This window comes from Parasteatoda tepidariorum, chromosome X1 (assembly GCF_043381705.1).
Source record: "Parasteatoda tepidariorum isolate YZ-2023 chromosome X1, CAS_Ptep_4.0, whole genome shotgun sequence".
Classification (NCBI taxonomy): domain Eukaryota; kingdom Metazoa; phylum Arthropoda; class Arachnida; order Araneae; family Theridiidae; genus Parasteatoda; species Parasteatoda tepidariorum.
The window spans coordinates 73,660,005-73,677,988 of record NC_092214.1 but is presented as its reverse complement, the minus strand read 5'-3'; the positions used below and the strand labels follow the sequence as shown (position 1 = coordinate 73,677,988).

At 27.7% G+C, this 17,984-nt stretch overlaps 1 protein-coding gene across 1 annotated transcript in view; it reads left to right on the top strand.

Annotated features, from left to right (window-relative positions):
- LOC107442979 (cornichon-like protein) overlaps positions 1-7,566 on the top strand; it is a 14,837-nt gene extending 7,271 nt beyond the window's left edge. Inside the window, exons 4-5 of the mRNA XM_016056702.4 lie at positions 1,110-1,250; positions 7,355-7,566. Of these exons, the coding sequence (XP_015912188.1) occupies positions 1,110-1,250; positions 7,355-7,415 (202 nt within the window). The 3' untranslated portion in view covers positions 7,416-7,566. The remainder of the gene's footprint in view (positions 1-1,109; positions 1,251-7,354) is intronic.
- The last annotated feature ends 10,418 nt before the right edge of the window (positions 7,567-17,984 follow it).

Below are 17,984 nucleotides of genomic sequence, written 5' to 3'. Positions count from 1 at the left end.
TAATTATAAATTAATTATTTAAAAAATTAATTACTTTAAATATTAAGTATAATTTATAGGATATATACTTTCTTTATAATGCCATTACATATTTCTATTAATATAGAAAGTTTCAGAGCTTTTTATTCACTTTACTTTTTTGGGATTTTATGAACTGAAAAATTACAGTTTTCGTGAGAATGACCCATATATATATATATATATATTAAACTTTAAAAGTACAAGTGTTTTACTCTTTTACATTATCAAGTTGAGAATAAGGTGATTATTTTTAGCAAGATAAAATTTCTTTTACTAGCAAATGAAAAACATTGACATCCCTGATTAGATTGTTGTGCCATTTTCTGTTCAAATTGGACATCAACCTGCAAGATGAGCTTGCTGAATTGTCAGATCTTGAAGCAAAGACGCTTTTTAAAAATTTATCAATAAGAAAATTTTGGACAAATATAAATACAGTGAATTCTCGATAACTCGAATCTGATAGGACTGACGAAAAACTTCGACATATCGGAAGTTCGACTTTNAGTTCCTATATGGTTGAAGCCGGTTTCAGTCACGTAAATTCAATCTTAACTAAGTACAGAAATAAATGGAATGTGGAGTTTCTAGGGGATTTAATATTAAAATTGACCAATTTTAAACCCAATATAGCGAACCTTGCAAAAAAACACCAGACGCACCCATCTCATTGATTAGAAGCAAAAACCTTTCTTATTATTTAATAAATATTAAATTTCAACATTAATGTATTTTTCATAAAACTACTGTTACACAATGTACTATTACTTTAATAAATGTTTAAAATCGTTAACATAAAATTACTTTTATGGGGGTTGATGCAGATTTCGAAAAATTACTTAGGGGTCGATGATCAAAAAAGTTTGGCGACCCATGTCTTAGCTCCTGTTATTGGTGATGGCAACCAGTAAAAGTTTTTCTTTTCTTATTTTGTGCAGGAGGTTATTTTTTTTGTGTTATACAAGTGCATTGAATTATTTTAAATAAAATTATTAAACTTAGATTTATTTGAAATTGTTGATTTGATAACCCAGTTTAACCTTTTGTTATTCATTTATCTTTTTTTAAATTTTTATTTTATTTTATAGAAAAGTGACTGTCCCATCGGGAAATTTTGGTATATATGATCCTACAGAAATTCACAATAGAGGAAATTTGAAACAACATATGAGAGATTCCATGATTAGATTAGCTTTCTATTTGATCTTCTTCTTTGTTTATTTGTATTGGTAAGTTTTTTTCTTTTTGTAAGTCCTAATAGTTTCTCCAAAAAATTGTAACCATTTTATTCAAAAAAAAAAAAAAATTTAATTATTCTCTTTTTTTTCTTCTTAAAATTGTTCTTCAGTTCTCAGCCATGCTTCAATGAGCATTCATAGAGATTTATATGATGAAATGTAATGATTTATATGATTACAGTGATGCCCATATTTACTTTAAAATTTCAAGTGAAAGTGTTTTTCTAGTATATTATTGGAAAGATTATTTCTGGAAGAACAATTATTCAAAGACTTTTCTAAAAGGTGTACTAATTAAATTTTGAATAGGGTTGGGATTTTTTTAGGACACTGGAAGAAAATTTAGAAAAATTATAAAAACTGAGTTTGAACCATTGTAATTGCTAAGTGATGTCAATTAAAAAAAAATAGTTTAATTTGAAAACTAAGAGAATTTTATGTAGTACAAAAAGTTAAAACTTTTTAACATTTAATTTTTTTTTTAAAAAATACATAGTTTTATATTAATCTCCATGATTGCAAAAAGATCAAAATTATTGTTTTGATGAGATTGTTGAATCTTGATTTTTTTTGGATTTGGAAAAAACCACCCGTGTTCCATTTCATTCTGAAATGGTCCCTGTCCATTACTTCCAGAGTCACAAAGTGAAAAAGTATGATTGAAATGCCTATGCGGTGCAGATGAACAGCAAGTCAATCATGTCCTAGAAAGGCCTCATACTTAAATTCATTTAAGTTTAATACAGAATTTCATAATCAATGTGACCTGTAGCAATATGTCTTCAATATTTTTGTTATCCTTATTTTTCTAAATAAATATGTACACTTATAGCTAGACAAATTGTGTACTTATATTATTTTTAGTTGATGGATTTTTTTGTTTAGAGTTAAAATTTTTCTCAACTGTTTTTTTTTCTAATTCCAATGAAATTTTTAGTTATTAATTTGGTTTTTAATTAATTCTCTTTAAAAAAATAATTTTTAGCTCCAAAATAATAACTAATTTTTTACCTTACAATAATAATTGTGAATCCTAAGCAAAATACTAAAAAGCTATCAAAGTGTAAAGAAAAAAAAATAATAATTGAGCTATATCATATCTTACTCTATATAAAATGTACAAATTTTATTATTTCTAATAACCAGGGTTGCAAAAAACCCGGGTTTTTCTAGAAAAACTCAACCTGTGTGGGTTTTTCTGGGTGTATCATGTTTTAATGGGGTTTTTTTCAAAAGAGAGGGCAGGGATAGGTACCTTATTGTAAAAAAGCTTATTTTTATGTTAATAATTAAGTTTAATTTTATAAATTAACTTAACATATAGGTAATTAATAATTAATACAAATAAATTAATGCAAAAATCTGAAAAAAGTTTCTTCTGACATCACTATACAAAATGTTATATGTACTCACATGCATCACACATTTGAAACTTATTTTAACACCGGATTACTTTTTATTTATATTTAATCTTAAAAAATATTTGAGGAAACATTTATGTTTGCATAGAAAGCGAATCAATGGCACCGACTAATCAATGGCCTTACCATCAAATCTAGCCAGCAAGGTGACTCTCCAGTCTCCAACACAATTAGTTTTTTCACTATAGGTTAATTTTTTTTAGGCTAGACTACATATATATTTCAATAGAATAGCTCTTTAACATAACGGAGGATAAAAAAGAAATCAATCTTAGAAAATCCCAGTATAACCCACTTTAGGATAGGTTTTTCAGAGTGGGTTTTACCCAGTAAAACTCGGGCGGATTTTACTGGGTAGGTGGGTTTTTTGCACCTCTGCTAATAACTGAAAATGCACTTTAAAATGCTCACAAATGTTTTGGTGTTTTTTGGATCAGAATATTAAAAAAGCTTTAAAATTGTTTACAAATTTATCAAATTTTTATAAAAATTGTATGTAATTAATCATTGATTTAAAAATGAAAATTCAGAAATTTATGAAAAAAATAATTAAAAAGTCTTAGCTTTAATTTATAATTTTATGATTAGGTATGCAAAAATTAAACATGTATTAAAAATATCTATTAAGAAATCACCTTTAGCATATTATCTAAGAGTTGTTTTGAGTATTCATACTTAACTGCATTCTGTTATGAAAATTAACATTATATGAGGGTTATTTTGTTTTCAAGGTCTGATTGGTCGCTAAAGGAAAGTTGCTGGTAAAATCTGCTAGGTTTCTTCGCAGACGTTTTGCGTTGTGTTTTTAGTTGTCCCGGGAAAACATAGATTCGTGGTTGTCATTTCTGAGAATGTAGGGGGCACATAAACATGCTTCGAAATATAGTCTCCCGCCAAATGTGAATTACGTTCAGTCATTCTATTTCTGCATGATGAGGGAAGCAATGTGCTTAAACTCAAAAACGGTTTTCTGAATATGGGCTTGAGTCGCTTTTCTAAAAAAGGAACAATTACAAAAAATAGATAACTGCAGAATGTTCTAAAAAGGTTTTGATCCAAATACATGCCTTTTTCCAGGTTCTAAGCAAAATGATTAATTTTTAAATGTTCTAAAATGAAGTTAAATTGTTTCTCAAAAAATCCAAACTGATTTGCTTATCCCCCCCAAAAAAGAAGATAAATAGGTAAAATTAAAAAAAAAGATGAAATGAAATAAAAAGTTCTAATATAAATACTTTTAAATGCAGCATAGTTAAGCGGATTTTATTAGATTACGGAGGTGAAATACATTGTTCGAAATTAACCTAAGAGAATATTTAGACAGTTTCTATTCATATTTCACTTCATTTTATTAAGAAAAAGTTAAATAGTAGGTGAAAATAAATATAATAATACAAAATCAGTGGCGCCAGAAGTAAATAGTATCGGACGTAAAAACTAATGAATTATTAATTTTTAATAAAAATATTTATTATTTTCGAAATCCAATTTTTCCAAATTCAATTTATTATTTTCAAAATAGACTATACTAGGGGTGCAATACCTTTTTGAGTGAAGGGCCACTTTCACAGCAGGTTGACTAACGAAGGGCCGCAGATATATTTAGACATGTTGATGGCAAATGTGCTAATATTTTTTTGAATGTGTTTAAGGGTCTGTCTAGGTTTTTCTGAGAGGTACCTATTTTGTGAAAATTTAGACATAATTTGTGAAAAATTATATTAAAAAGTCAACATAAAAATATGGTAAAAATATGGATTTATCGCTTCTTAAGGGATACAAAAATACAATTATACGAAAAAGTATTTTGTGAAACTATCATTTTTTCTAAAGTTGAATATGTGAAGGTACCGCTAAACGGTAGTAAATTCGACCTGCACAGACCCTTGGGGTTTAGTGTTCTAATTTTTTTTATCAGTATAATAATAATATATTTGTAGAAAATTAAAGGTGTTCAATTATTAGAATTCATTCAAAAATAGATTTATTAAAATAAATAAACATTGGAGAAAATAAATGTTTTTTTTTTAAATCATATTACACAATGCAAAAATTCTTATCAAAAATAAATTCTAATTTTAAAGAATTGCCATGCTCACAGAGTGAAAGTAGGAAAAAATTTATTATATATTAAGTATTATAAATTAAATATTTGTCCCACAGTGGACTGATAGTTAAGACACGGTTCCCAGCAGATCACCGAAGTCTAGCGTTACTGCCTGTGGTCAGTGTGCGGGTGGTTGACTACTTGGATCAGTCTACGTAGGGACCGAGGGTGTGCAGTATCGGTACTCGTTGAACTGATCTTCCGTAAACTGCTCGACTTCGCTTACAGGTCGTCGTACTACCAAAACGGGAGCGCAATCCCCTCTGCAGAGGATCAAAACTGTGATGGCATGTCTTTGGATCATCCTCAGGGATGTTTCTCAGACCGTCGCCAATAGCCCTTTGTGCAGCTCTAATACGACGTAAATGAGCAACAAATTAAATATTTTATTTAAAGAAAATTTATAAAATTTTTAACAAAAACTTATAGTTCAAAATAAAATTCTATGCTTATTGTACTTTATTATTTTCTTTTTATTGAATATTACATTTTTTTTATATAGTAAACGTTTTCTTTCCTTTCTAACAAAAAATTGAAATCAAAATTACACTGAGCAGAATTCACGTTTTCCTCCACTTTGTGAATTTCTCAGGCTGCAATTACATTGCATTTAAATTAGGGATATAATGAGAAAAAAATCACTTAAATTTATGCTGAACTCAGCACGAGTAAAGCATGTCAAATGCGCGATTGAAAATTCACATGTAATAAAATCATTGGAATTTTTTATACTTCATGGGAATGCATAGCAATAACTGCCGAAAAAGAGAAAGATAAAAAGTCACCTAGATTTACGACGAAATCGACACATTAACAGTGCGCCAAAAGTGTTTATTTAAATGGACGATCTAAACTTGAGTGTCGTAGTAATATCGTAATCGAAATTCGTGATTTTCGAAATGATGTTGAAAAGTGGAAATACTGCTTAAATAAGATCTAGATTTACGATAAAATCAGCTTAAAGCAAACGCGTTAAACGTTTACCATAGAATCTGTAAAAATTGAGTGCGTCGAAACGTGGTGATTCAAAAGTGAGATTAAAAATATTCGATTATTAGTAATTTTTTTTTGAATTTTTTTTTAATTTTAAAATTGTGTTTAGAAGCTCTCGCGGGCCACACTTCCTTAGTCGGCAGGCCGCATGTGGCCCGTGAGCCGTAGGTTGTGCACCCCTAGACTATACAATTGACACTTAGAATCTTGCTTTAAACAGAAAAAAATAATTTAATAATGTTAAATCCTACTGGCACAGTGCATTTAAATATGTATTTTGGTGTTGGGGTAATATCAAAAGTGCATCTTGGGAATTTTTCTATAAATCGAAATGTGAAATGTTTCTACACATTTGTGCAAGATAATTTTTTTTGTTACAGTTTACTTTAATTATTATTTATTCCATTTTTTATTATTAGTGTAAATTTTTCAAAAAAACTGTACTTGTTAGAGATTTACTTACCATGGTTAAAATTTTCAAATGATGTAGCCCCTCATATTACACCCTGTAACTTATTGAAAACTGATGATATTAAGCTAAAGTTCATTATTTTTAAATCTTCAGTTTTTTACCTTGAAAATGATACCTTGTTTGCTTAAAAATATTAAGTTTCAAATTTTAGTTATCTGGTTGACCTTCTGGTTGAATTGCCCGGAAGGGTATTCTGGTTTCCCTTTCCATCTAACATAAACATGGGCTAATTCTATCAAGAAGTCTAGGAAGGTTAGTTTGCCCCAATGCTTGATCCATAAATTCTCTTGTCTTCTGGGTTGGGTTCATAATTGCAAGACTTCGGAGTTGAACATTGATAATCATAAAACCAAAAATGGGTCAGCTGTTTGATACCGATTATAAAATAAAGTACATAGTCCTATTTATATGTGTGATATATGTAATTTTTACCTTTTTGAAAGATTTTCTAGCTGGACCATAACAAAGAAATAGATAATGTGGCTGCAACCCCCTCCCAAAATAAGTAAACCAGGATTATGTAATTACATATAATATACATTTTGTTCAATTGGGATTATTGGCATTATCTAGTACGCTTATTTGTGAATTCTTCCAGCTAAAACTTTTATTTTTGCAGATTGAAAATGTATTGTTATTAAATGACTTTTTTCCCTATTTTTTTATTATTTTCCTTTTTTTTATAACTGATTGAGTGTTTGTGACCCCTAACGATGTCCTTTTACTTGTGCCTGCTATTCTTCCTGTCAATAAACCAGTTCTTTTCTTATTCAATGAGAAAGTTGTAAGCTAAAGCAAAATTAGTTTAAAAACTTGTGCAAGTGGGAAAAAATTGGTCAGTTAAAGAACAAATTTGGGAAATGGTTGCTGATGCTTAATTTACCCTTCATTGTAACTTAGTTCATTCATGTGTATTATAGCTAAAACAGACCCTCCCTTTTCGAAATTTGAAAAAGAAAAATTTTTAGTTTTGATTTTTTTGCACTTGCTAAATATTTCTAACAAAATTTCTAGAAACTTTCTTCATTAAATATCTAATTAAATACTTTTTTTAGTAATAATGGGAGTGTGTTGAGAATTTTATGATTATTTTTTCTTTTAGCATGATAATATCCCTTCTTATGAAATCTCCAGAAGGTAATTCATCGGAAGAAATGTTTTAAAGAACTTTCTTATAAGGCAAGAAGATCTATGTTCATAACTTCAAAATTTGTTTCATTTTAATTTTAGCAATGTAATTATCATTTTCTTGTGTATGATTTTTTGGAGCACTGTGTTCCTCTTTTTATTATAATAAATTCTTATTTAATTTTATAGTCGGCTTTAGTATTCTTAATTTTATTTTCTATTATCTGAATTTCATTAGTTTTGTTTATATTTAATAGTTTTGGCATACTTCAGTGATTTTTTCCTTTTGTACCCAATGACCTAGAGATTGAACTGGAGCCATGTTTCTATTGTCGTTTTTCAAAGATCTTGTTTTCTCCCATTTGTCAGTTAAAAAAGGCTAAATGAGGAAACTTTCTGATGAATGACAGTTGAATTCTGTTAAATATTTCATTCAAAGTTATAATTATTCAAATTTTTTTTTATTTAAACCAAAAGTGTAAATAGCGAAATATGTGTTTTATTTTAACTAAAAGTGTGTTTATTTAAATAAAATGGAAAAAAAATCTTATAACATCAAAAATTCTTTATTATGTATAATAAAATGCTTTTGTGAACACAAAATTTTCCTAAAAGATACATCTAATTTAAATAAACTGAAGTAAGTTAAAAAATTGTCAGATAAATGTATCACATACAAAATCAAAATAAAGTAAACTGCACTAATTTAATGTAATGTAATTAGTGCAATTTAATATTGTATATGTAAATTGCACTAATTTAACAATAAAAGTTTAGAATATATTTGAATATAAATTTATCATTTCAATAAAGTTTTCCAGATAAATATATCACATGTAAGACTAAATTATGCAATATAAATAAATGATACTATTTCAAAAATACAGGGTGTTTATAAAGTCCCGGACCCATTTTGATGTTTAATGACTCATAAAATAATAAAGATAGATTAAAATTAATAACATAAATGGTTAGATAGACTCAAAAAGGTTCATGACCCTTGTCAATGAACTTCCACATGTGCTCCCTTTGTTGCACGGAGAATATCAAGTCGATAGTCATTTTCACGCCAGGTAGCGGCAAGCATGTCGGCATCCACAGAGGCTATTGCGGTTGAAATTCTAGCTTTTAGATCATCAATGCTCGACGCGATCCTCCTGTAAACATTGTCCTTTATGAATCCCCAAAGAAAAAAGTTCAGCGGTGTTATATCAGATGATCTGGGTGGCCAAGGAATTGGACCTCCTCGCCCAATCCATCTTCCTGGAAAATGGTCATTCAAAGAACTACGAACGATGATACCCACATATACCTTCATATTTCCACAACTAGAAGAGCTTCAGCCACATGTCTTTTTGCAACAAGATGGTGTACCACCTCATTGGGGTTCACCTCAATCCACCTCCACCTCAATCAACTTTTTTCTTTGGGGATTTATAAAGGACAATGTTTACAGGAGGATCGTGTGGAACATGATGACCTAAAAGCCAGAATTACAACCGCATAGCCTCTGTGGATGCCGACATGCTTGCCTCTACCTGGCGTGAAATTGACTATTGACTTGATATTCTCCGTGCGACGAAGGGGGCACACGTGGAAGTTCATTGACAAGGGTCATGAAACTTTTTGAGTCTATCTAACCATTTATGTTATTAATTTTAATCTATCTTTATTATTTTATGAGTTATTAAACATCAAAATGGGTCTGGGACTAAATAAACACCCTGTATATTAAAAATTCAACAAATATTTAAAAATGTATGAATATAAAAATGAACTATACTATGACTAAAACTGATGTGAAAATGAAATCAATTTCAAAAGCTTTGGGTGATTAGAATCACAGCTTTTAATTGCTCTTTATGAAGTCAAAGTGTAATTTTAGGCACATTTATGAATCTATCGATTTGTCTGATTATTTGGGATGTATGGATCTCCTCGATTCTAAGTTGTATGAGAAAAGTCTGCAACTTCTTTTGAAAAATATTCATTTATTATTAATCTTTCTTAGCTTAAAATTAACTGCCTTTTCAGCAAAATAAGTTCAAAAACTACCTTAAAACATAATTTTAAATTACACTGAGTAATGAAGGCCAAAAATAATTCTAACGTTAAATCATTTTTAAGATTGACACCTTATAATTTATTGACATAACATTAATTAAATTAAATAACTCCCAATATAATATAAAATATTATTTTGGTATTCAGACAGTTTAATATTATCTAAGCATTTCGAACTGATAGATAAGGTTAGAAGGTTTTCAATTATTTCAGGTTAAATTTATCTATTGTATTGAAACTATATTGTTGAAAATTGTTGTAGCACTATTTAAATGCATGCTAGAAATGGAGCAACAAGAGTTTTTTCGCCTACTCACTGCTATAAACCGGCTTTTTCTGCTTCTCTGAACTACAATAATTTTAAAATGGTTTTTATTTCAAATTAATTAAGCTGTAAATTACCTGATATTTTAAAGTTAACCACTGCTATTCCGAAAAATTAAGTTTATAATGTGTACTGAATAGTAATTTAAATTACCAATAAGTGCCAGCATATCAAGAAATTGAAAAACAGTCAAGCTTATTTATAATGAACTCTGATATGATAAAGAAAATTGTAATAAATTAATTTAAATGCCATAAAACTCATATAAAAAAGTGGGAATGAAGAGGGTTCCTGAACATTTCCTTCAAAGAGTATAAAAATGCCACTTAAGTTCAAAACATCATATGTGTTTATATTATAAACATTTTTTACCTATTGTTTGTGTCTTTGTGCATGTTTCTTGCCAAAAGGTTGTAAAACGGAGAATCTGACAGTGATGCGGAAGAAACAATCTACCACTATGGCATGGAGTTAGCGAAGAAATTGGCAAACTTTTCTGGAATCAATAAATACTAGAAAGGATGTATTTTGCACCATGTATATCAAGCACTATTTAAACTACCAAGGATTTGCTAAGATCCCATTACGAAAAAAAAAAGATACTTAAATGCTATCTCAATCACTACAAATATATGTAAGGATGACAGTCGGGCAAGCTGAGCAAACAGGCACAGGATTTAAAAAGTTTATTTAACCATTATAGTCAGAGAACGAACATCCAAGTTATACAAAACCAAAGTGCTCCTGAATAAAAATTAGTCTCATCTAATAATAATATTAAGTCTTAGAAAAACCTGAGTAATTACAATTGGTCCATTAAATAGGTCGAGGGAATAATGTATTTCTCATAGTTAGTAAAGGGAAAACTATAAAATTTTAAAACTCATACATGCTTGAGATCTAATTATAGAAAAGAAGTGAATATTACGTGTGAGAAAACATTTAGTTTTGAATAATGAAGAAGATTTCATTAAAAGAATAACATAAAAAGATTAGTTGACACTTTTTATGTTATTTATATTTGTTTTTGAACATTTTCTTATTCATTTTTGCACATTATAATTATTGTTTTTAATAATTTCAGCTGACTGGTTTAACAAGCACCCTTATTTAACAACTAATTGCTTTGATCCCTACATTCTTATCATAATTCAGTTAGACTGTATTTTTTTTATAAATATTTACTATATTGGTATTAGAATAGTTTATTTTTACAAAATAACTATTTTAATTTTATTTTGATACAAACTTTATTTGATTAGGTTTATCATTAACAGAATTTTTTTTTTTTTAAGTTTCTATATTCATGAAAATAATTTACTTTTATTTTACAATGATTTCAGTAAACTTGTAAGCCTCTTTTGAATTTTATTTGTAGTGTGCACTTTAGTTTAGAAATATTTTTTTACTCTCAATAAGCTCAAATTAAAATTTATTGTAAATTTATAGCAGTTTATTTTATAGAAATAATAAATATTTTTTAGCAATTTATGATTTTTTTAGCACTATTGAGCACTTAAAAGCTATAACAAGTTTTTTTTCTTTGATATTTTAGTCAAAAAAATTTACAAAATTTTAACCTAAGCTAAATATGTAAACAGTATTAATTTGATAGCTATTTTTTCTAAACGAAAATTTCCCTTGTGGCTCCAAAAAGATAATAAATGCTTAATAATTTATAAATATTGGAATGCCTAAAGTTGCACTATGTGGAAGAATTATTAAAGAAATGATTTGATCTATGGTGTGAGCACTATAGCAATATTCTATATTAATTTACTCACGCCATTAAGTCTCTAAACTGCCTCAACTTATACATTTTTTTATATCTGGTAAATAATCTTTGCAAAGGTTCTGGTTTTACAATTAGAGAAACAAAATAGCATTTTTTTAAATAGTGATGTTGTAGTTTTTATTATGCTTTAAAGAACTTTTCTTATGCATTATGTTTTATTTTTCAACTCAAGTATTTTTTTGTCAAAATTTCAACTATCGTATTTAAATAATGAGAAGTCAAATGATGAATTTGCCATTACTAGACTACTAAAGTAGTTGCAATGAGTTTTTATATTATTTAAGAATTTTGAATTGTTTTTTTTAATTCTAAAATATTTTGGTATTGGATTCTTTTTTATTTTATGAAATACATAGATACTGGAAAATAAATTAACAAAACAAAAATCATTTCCTTTTTTTTTTTATACTAGAATTTAAGTTTCTGTTCAGTCGTATTGCAAATGTTCAGTCATATTTTTCTTAATGTATTTGAATAAATTTTTTTAATGGCACTCTCATTTTTTCAGAACAACATTTTTATTTATGAGGAATGCACATCATTTATATAATAGCCTTATCAAAAGCTTTTTAACTTTGCCAAATAGCATTTGTCATTATATATAATGCCTTATACAATACCTAGGGAATGTATGTAATAATTATCATATTTCATATTTTGCTTAGAAGTGCCCAGCGTTATATACAATGTCTAGGCATTCTATAGAATGTTGGTGTTTCATACATTGAAGGGTATACCAGAATATATCATACCAAAACAAAACTTGGAACAATAATTTAATTTGCAAGAAAAGCAGTTAAAAAAGAAGTTTTTGTGCTGCAAATATGTAACTTTCATGAGTAAATGTGTTCTAAAAAATTAAAAAATTTTGTGCTTGTTTTCTGCGTAAAATGTTATTTTAAGCATCATTAATGCTACAGTTTTTCTTGCTTTCTTTAATGTATGAAGACCTCATTTGAATACTGGGTCAATTCTATTTTGATAAAAGTTAGTCAGTTTATTTTGAAAATGTTGTACCTCCAACTTATTTTTCCTGCCAACAAAGAGATGCTGAAAAACTGCAGAAATTTTAGCCCTCATTAAATATTAGCTTCTGTATCTATAAATTAACAAAACATGAGTTGGCCAACTATTCAACCAAAGCATATATACTAAACGTTTATATAGATATCTTATTGTGGCAAATAAGTCATATATAAGACTTAATCATTTGATGACTAAAACAAATCTATTCTTAGTGAAAATTTTGTAGTAGCATGCTATTTTTGTAAACTTACATTTTCGTGAGGGGGGGGGATTCCAATTTGACCAAATCATAAATGAGCACCTGCAATTATTTTAACATATAATAACAAAAACATCAAGAGCAGTTCTAAAGAAGTATATTTTATAAATAACATATCTGCCAACTTTTCATATTTCACCGGGAGATTTTATTTTTATTTTAGCAAGATTTATACTTGGTTATTTTATTTAAAAAATTTGATTTGAATGTTCTCGCTCATCATTATACTTAATATAAACTATCTAATAATCATGTGGTTTTAGGTGCTGATAAAATTTAAGAAATTTCTGCTTACTGATATTTATTGTTGCAGTTTTTACTTCATTACCACTAAAAAAAATGCAAGTTTTGACTGATAATAAATAAGTATGATTTGTCTAATGTAATGTCAAGAAGCAATCATATTTTTAAATGTCTAATTTATAAAAAAGTCAAGTTTACTAACTGCTAGAGAAATAGATTTGCTATAACTATAGTGAAATAAGGTGTACTGTTTGTAGAATGAAGTATATATAAGAATGTATAATTGGAAATGACAGAGTCAAAACTTTATAAGCTTATATTTTATGACAATCGTTAGTCTTCTTGACACAGGTAAGTGTTGTGTAGTATAAGAAAATGTTAACCTTAAGTAGCTTTATTCGTGTTAAATAAAATAAGTAAATGTTTCCTTTGAGAATATAGGATTTATTTATCAATACTAAGTAACTAGTATTTTATTTTTTCTAGTTGAAATGAAAAAAAATATATATATATATATTTATAATCATTCTATTGAAAAAGTATCTTTTCAAATTATATATGTAGTTACTAAACCACATTTCTGTATAAATACTTCTGATTTATATATATATATACTTACACACATATATGCCTATGCAAGGAAAAAAATTACTTGGTGAACTGTACACCTATCTTAGTGAGTTATCAGCAATCAAAGCTGCTAATTAAATGAAGCTCCTTGTTTAAATATAGTTGAGTTTTAAGATACAGTATTATGCTACCAAACTGAGATGGGCACAGTAGGCCTTGACCCTCAATGGGCTGTCGCTCCACTGAGTTAAGTTTATTATGCTACTAGCTAAGATATTTAACATGTTGAGTGCTGGTCACAAGAAGAGGAATTAATAGTTATTGTCCACAGTAGAAATGGTTGAATGAAGGGGAGAATTTCTTTCCTGTGATTGTGTGACTGGCAATTGTAACATCACTCTGTATACAAAATTGTTTATTTAGCGTTGGCACTAATTCCTATCTGATGCAGGATCGGGAACAAAAATGTTAAGGGTAAATTGATGTACTGGCAAAATATTATTGTATTTATTGATTTCAATCCTAATGTAGTATATTTTGAGTTACCTATTTGTAAGTAATTAACTGGTTTTTAACTATATTTCTTAAAAATATTCCTTGAAATATTGAATAGAATTAAATATTTCAAATACACAAATTTTGTTTGGGGAGAGCCCAGGGTCAAGTGCTCTAAATTATAAAATATGTAGTTCTTGTATTTTTTTGTGGCAATGTATTTTTCTTTTGGAATTATTTTCAGGTTAAACAAGTATTTTTGTTTGTATGTATTATATGTGTGTGTATGTATATATATATATATATATAATTAAATAACCAGAATGCGCATGCCCTAGCCATTAGGCTTTATGTGGAGAAACTGAAATCGAATATAGTTTGCCTAAATGCTTTCAGAGCAGGTTGCACATCATTCCGTCCCTCTATCTAGTTTTGTTGGTTTTAACCTTGTTTGAGTAAGATGTTGTATCGGAGTGCCACAACCATGATAGCTTAAAACTTGAGCAGCGCATATTACTTTCAAATTTCTTGGGACATTAAAAAAGAATCCAACTGAACTTTTTAGATTGTTAAAGGAGGTGTTTGAAGACAATTTCATGTTACATAGTCACATTTTTGAATGGCACAAACGATTTTTGGAAGGTTCCGGAGGTTGTCAAAGATGATGAATGTTCTGGTCATTCGGTAACTTAAAGATTTAATGAAAACATTAAAAAAAAATAATCGTGCATGAAGACCGACATTTGAGTGTTCGAATGATGACAAATATTGACTGAGAGACAATGAAAAAAATTTTGATCGAAAACTTGCGTATGACGAAGATTTACACAAAACTGGTACCAAGAAACCTGACATGTACGACGCTCAACGCGCTTGAGCATTCACCATACTTACCAGATCTCACACTATGCAATGTCTACCTGTTTCCAAAAGTGCACTGAAAGGAACTCATTTTCAGTCTGTAGAAGAGATGAAAGCAAACATGGCAGACTTTCTGAAGAAAGTGAAACTTAATGACCTGCATTACTACTTTGAGCAATGGAAAACTTTTATGCATCCGATGTATTGATAGGGAAGGGGAGTATAATGTTTTCAATAAAGGTTATTTTTAAGATAGTCCGGTTATTTAATTGTCACACCTCATATATGTGTATATATATATTAGTTTGATATTGTGGATAATTAACTATTTGCTCAAATTTTTATGTATCAATTCAAATGAAAAAGTATTGAATGAGTGCTTTAAAAGTGAAACTGTACAGCACCAAGTCAAGTTAGAGGTTTAACCTCGTATGTAATCGTATGATAGGCCATTTACCAGAGGTCCAAAATGAGGCAACGGTTAAAGAAGCTTTTAGAATTATTATTGCAGACAAGGAAAATAAATTTTTTTTCCAAAAGAAAATTCCCCATTCTTTGCTCAAGAAGTAAAAGTTACTTCTTTTCCTGACATGGTGAAACATGTTTAATACTCTGTAACAAAAGATCCCACTAAGTGTTTTGTTTTATACATACTATTGAGTATTTATACAAAAATTTTATAAGGTTTAGAGATTCTAATAGTTATTATTTATTTTCTTAATAATAATGTGAGACCTTTCTGAATAATAAAATTAGACCTTTTAGAGTTGCATCAGTTTAATGTTTCTTTATGCTACATTTTTAAGGTAGGTGCAAAATTTATTAATTTTCTTCTAAATAAACAATATTATATGTTTTCACTTTTTAAAATGTAATATTACTCTAAAGGTTATGCAAATTTGTCTTCTCTTGATTTTATGTGTATATAATTAATAGCTTAAAATGCTTGAATATGAGTTAAAGAAAATTCAAAATCATAAAACTGTTTTTTTTATTTTTTATTAATATTAAATAATGTGAGCTTCTTAGATTAGTGTTGAGTTTTTCAAAGTTGAATAACTGATTTAATATGTTTGTCATTTATTTTTGCTATTTTCTTATGTTTCCTGCACTTTCTTGTTGGATAAATTAAAACTATTAGTTTATTTTTCTCTCGTTTTGTCCATGGAATTTGTTAGAGATTTAAAATAAAATAATGCCCTTTTCATTAAATAAATTTTAATTTCCAGTTTTCAAAATTTTATGTTCTTAGGTTTTCCTTTTCTGTTTTTCGTTTTCTCAATAATTAACTTATCAGTGAAATTTGAACAAAATTAAAAATCATAACATGGTTTACTCTTCTTTTGATAAATTATAATCTTTATACTAGAAAAATTTATTGGATTATTTTAAATTTGTAAAATTTATTTTAAATATCAAATTATTTTATCTTATTTTTAAATTATTATAACTTATTTTTTGCTAACCATTTTTACACGTTTTTTTTCTTATTTAAATGTTTAAATTTTCTGTGTATAATAAATTTGAAATGTGTCTACAAATTTCAAAATGTCCTTTTTAATTGAAACACTTTCTTTAAATTTTATTTCTAAGATTCATCAAATGTTATAAAACGTCTTTTAAAACATTAGTCTTATAAAGGACAAACATGGTACTTGTTCTACCAGTATTTTGAATGTGTGAAACACTGTCCTACAAGTCCCAACATATAATAGCAATTCTTACTATAACAGTTGTTATTATTTTTCAAAACAAAATTTTATATGAGCCAGACCAAGAATTATACCTTTTTTATTATTTTTATAATTCTTGGATCTGTTCAAATTTTTTTTATATTTTTTAAATATAATTTATAATGAACCTGCCTTTTATGAGATTCCAGATTTACCAAACAAAGGGAAATTATATATCTGGAAGCAATTAAGGAAAATTGTTTTTTATGTTTAATTTTTTTATACTAACCTTGAGTTCAGATTTAGCATGTGACCAGATTTAATAAAGATTTTTCTGTTCCCCAGTTTCTTATTTTCAATGGGTTCTACTGTAATCTTTTTTTTTATTTATTTGGTTTTAGCTGGAATATGCAAAACACTGTAATTTGTGTCTGCATTTTTAGAAAAAAAAATTTCAGCTAATATGTGATTCTCTGAAATTTGTTCTACCTAATGCAAAAGTCTCTCTAATGCAAACGGCAAGTATTTAAGTTTTTATGAAACATGAGGTCAAGGCCATTGTAATATCAAAGCAACACAACTTAGGACATTATTTTAAGTTTTGGAAGGGGGAAAAAAACATACTTTTTTAATGCTGAATTTTTCATTATTTCGTATGATAAATGTTGTTCACAAGAGTATTGCTATGGTATTTAATTTCATGAAATTTAATTTCACTTAAATGCTTTAAGTCAAAATCTTTGTTATAATGACAATATTATTGAAGTGATTATGATCTAAACTATAATGTAAATTATTACCTCTCCCTTAAAAACATAAAAGATAGAACTATTTAAAATTTGAAAACTTGTACAATTTTAAAAAAGAAATGTATGTAAGAAAAATTTTAATCTTTAATTGATATTCAAGAAAAACAAAGTAATTTAATGCTTGCAAAAATTATGAAAAATAGTAAGAATAGAACTTATTACATTCTGCATAAAAGTATCTAGGATATTGATAACAAACATAGATTACTAATAACAAAAAAAACCTATTTTTTAAATTAAAATTTGTTTGTGAAATTCTTTTAAAAATTGCATTGTCACTACTGTCAATTTTGGTCCAGTAAAGAGTGATGTGAAAAACTGGCATGTTGCATAGTATTACATACACAATGTGAAAAACTGGCAAAATCAATGAAAGACAAGTTAATGTGATTGAGATTTTGTAATTGCAGTGAAAAAAAAAATTATTTTTTTTAAAAAAATTATAGGAATACATTCAAAGAAAATAGTTGAAATGTTATTAGAA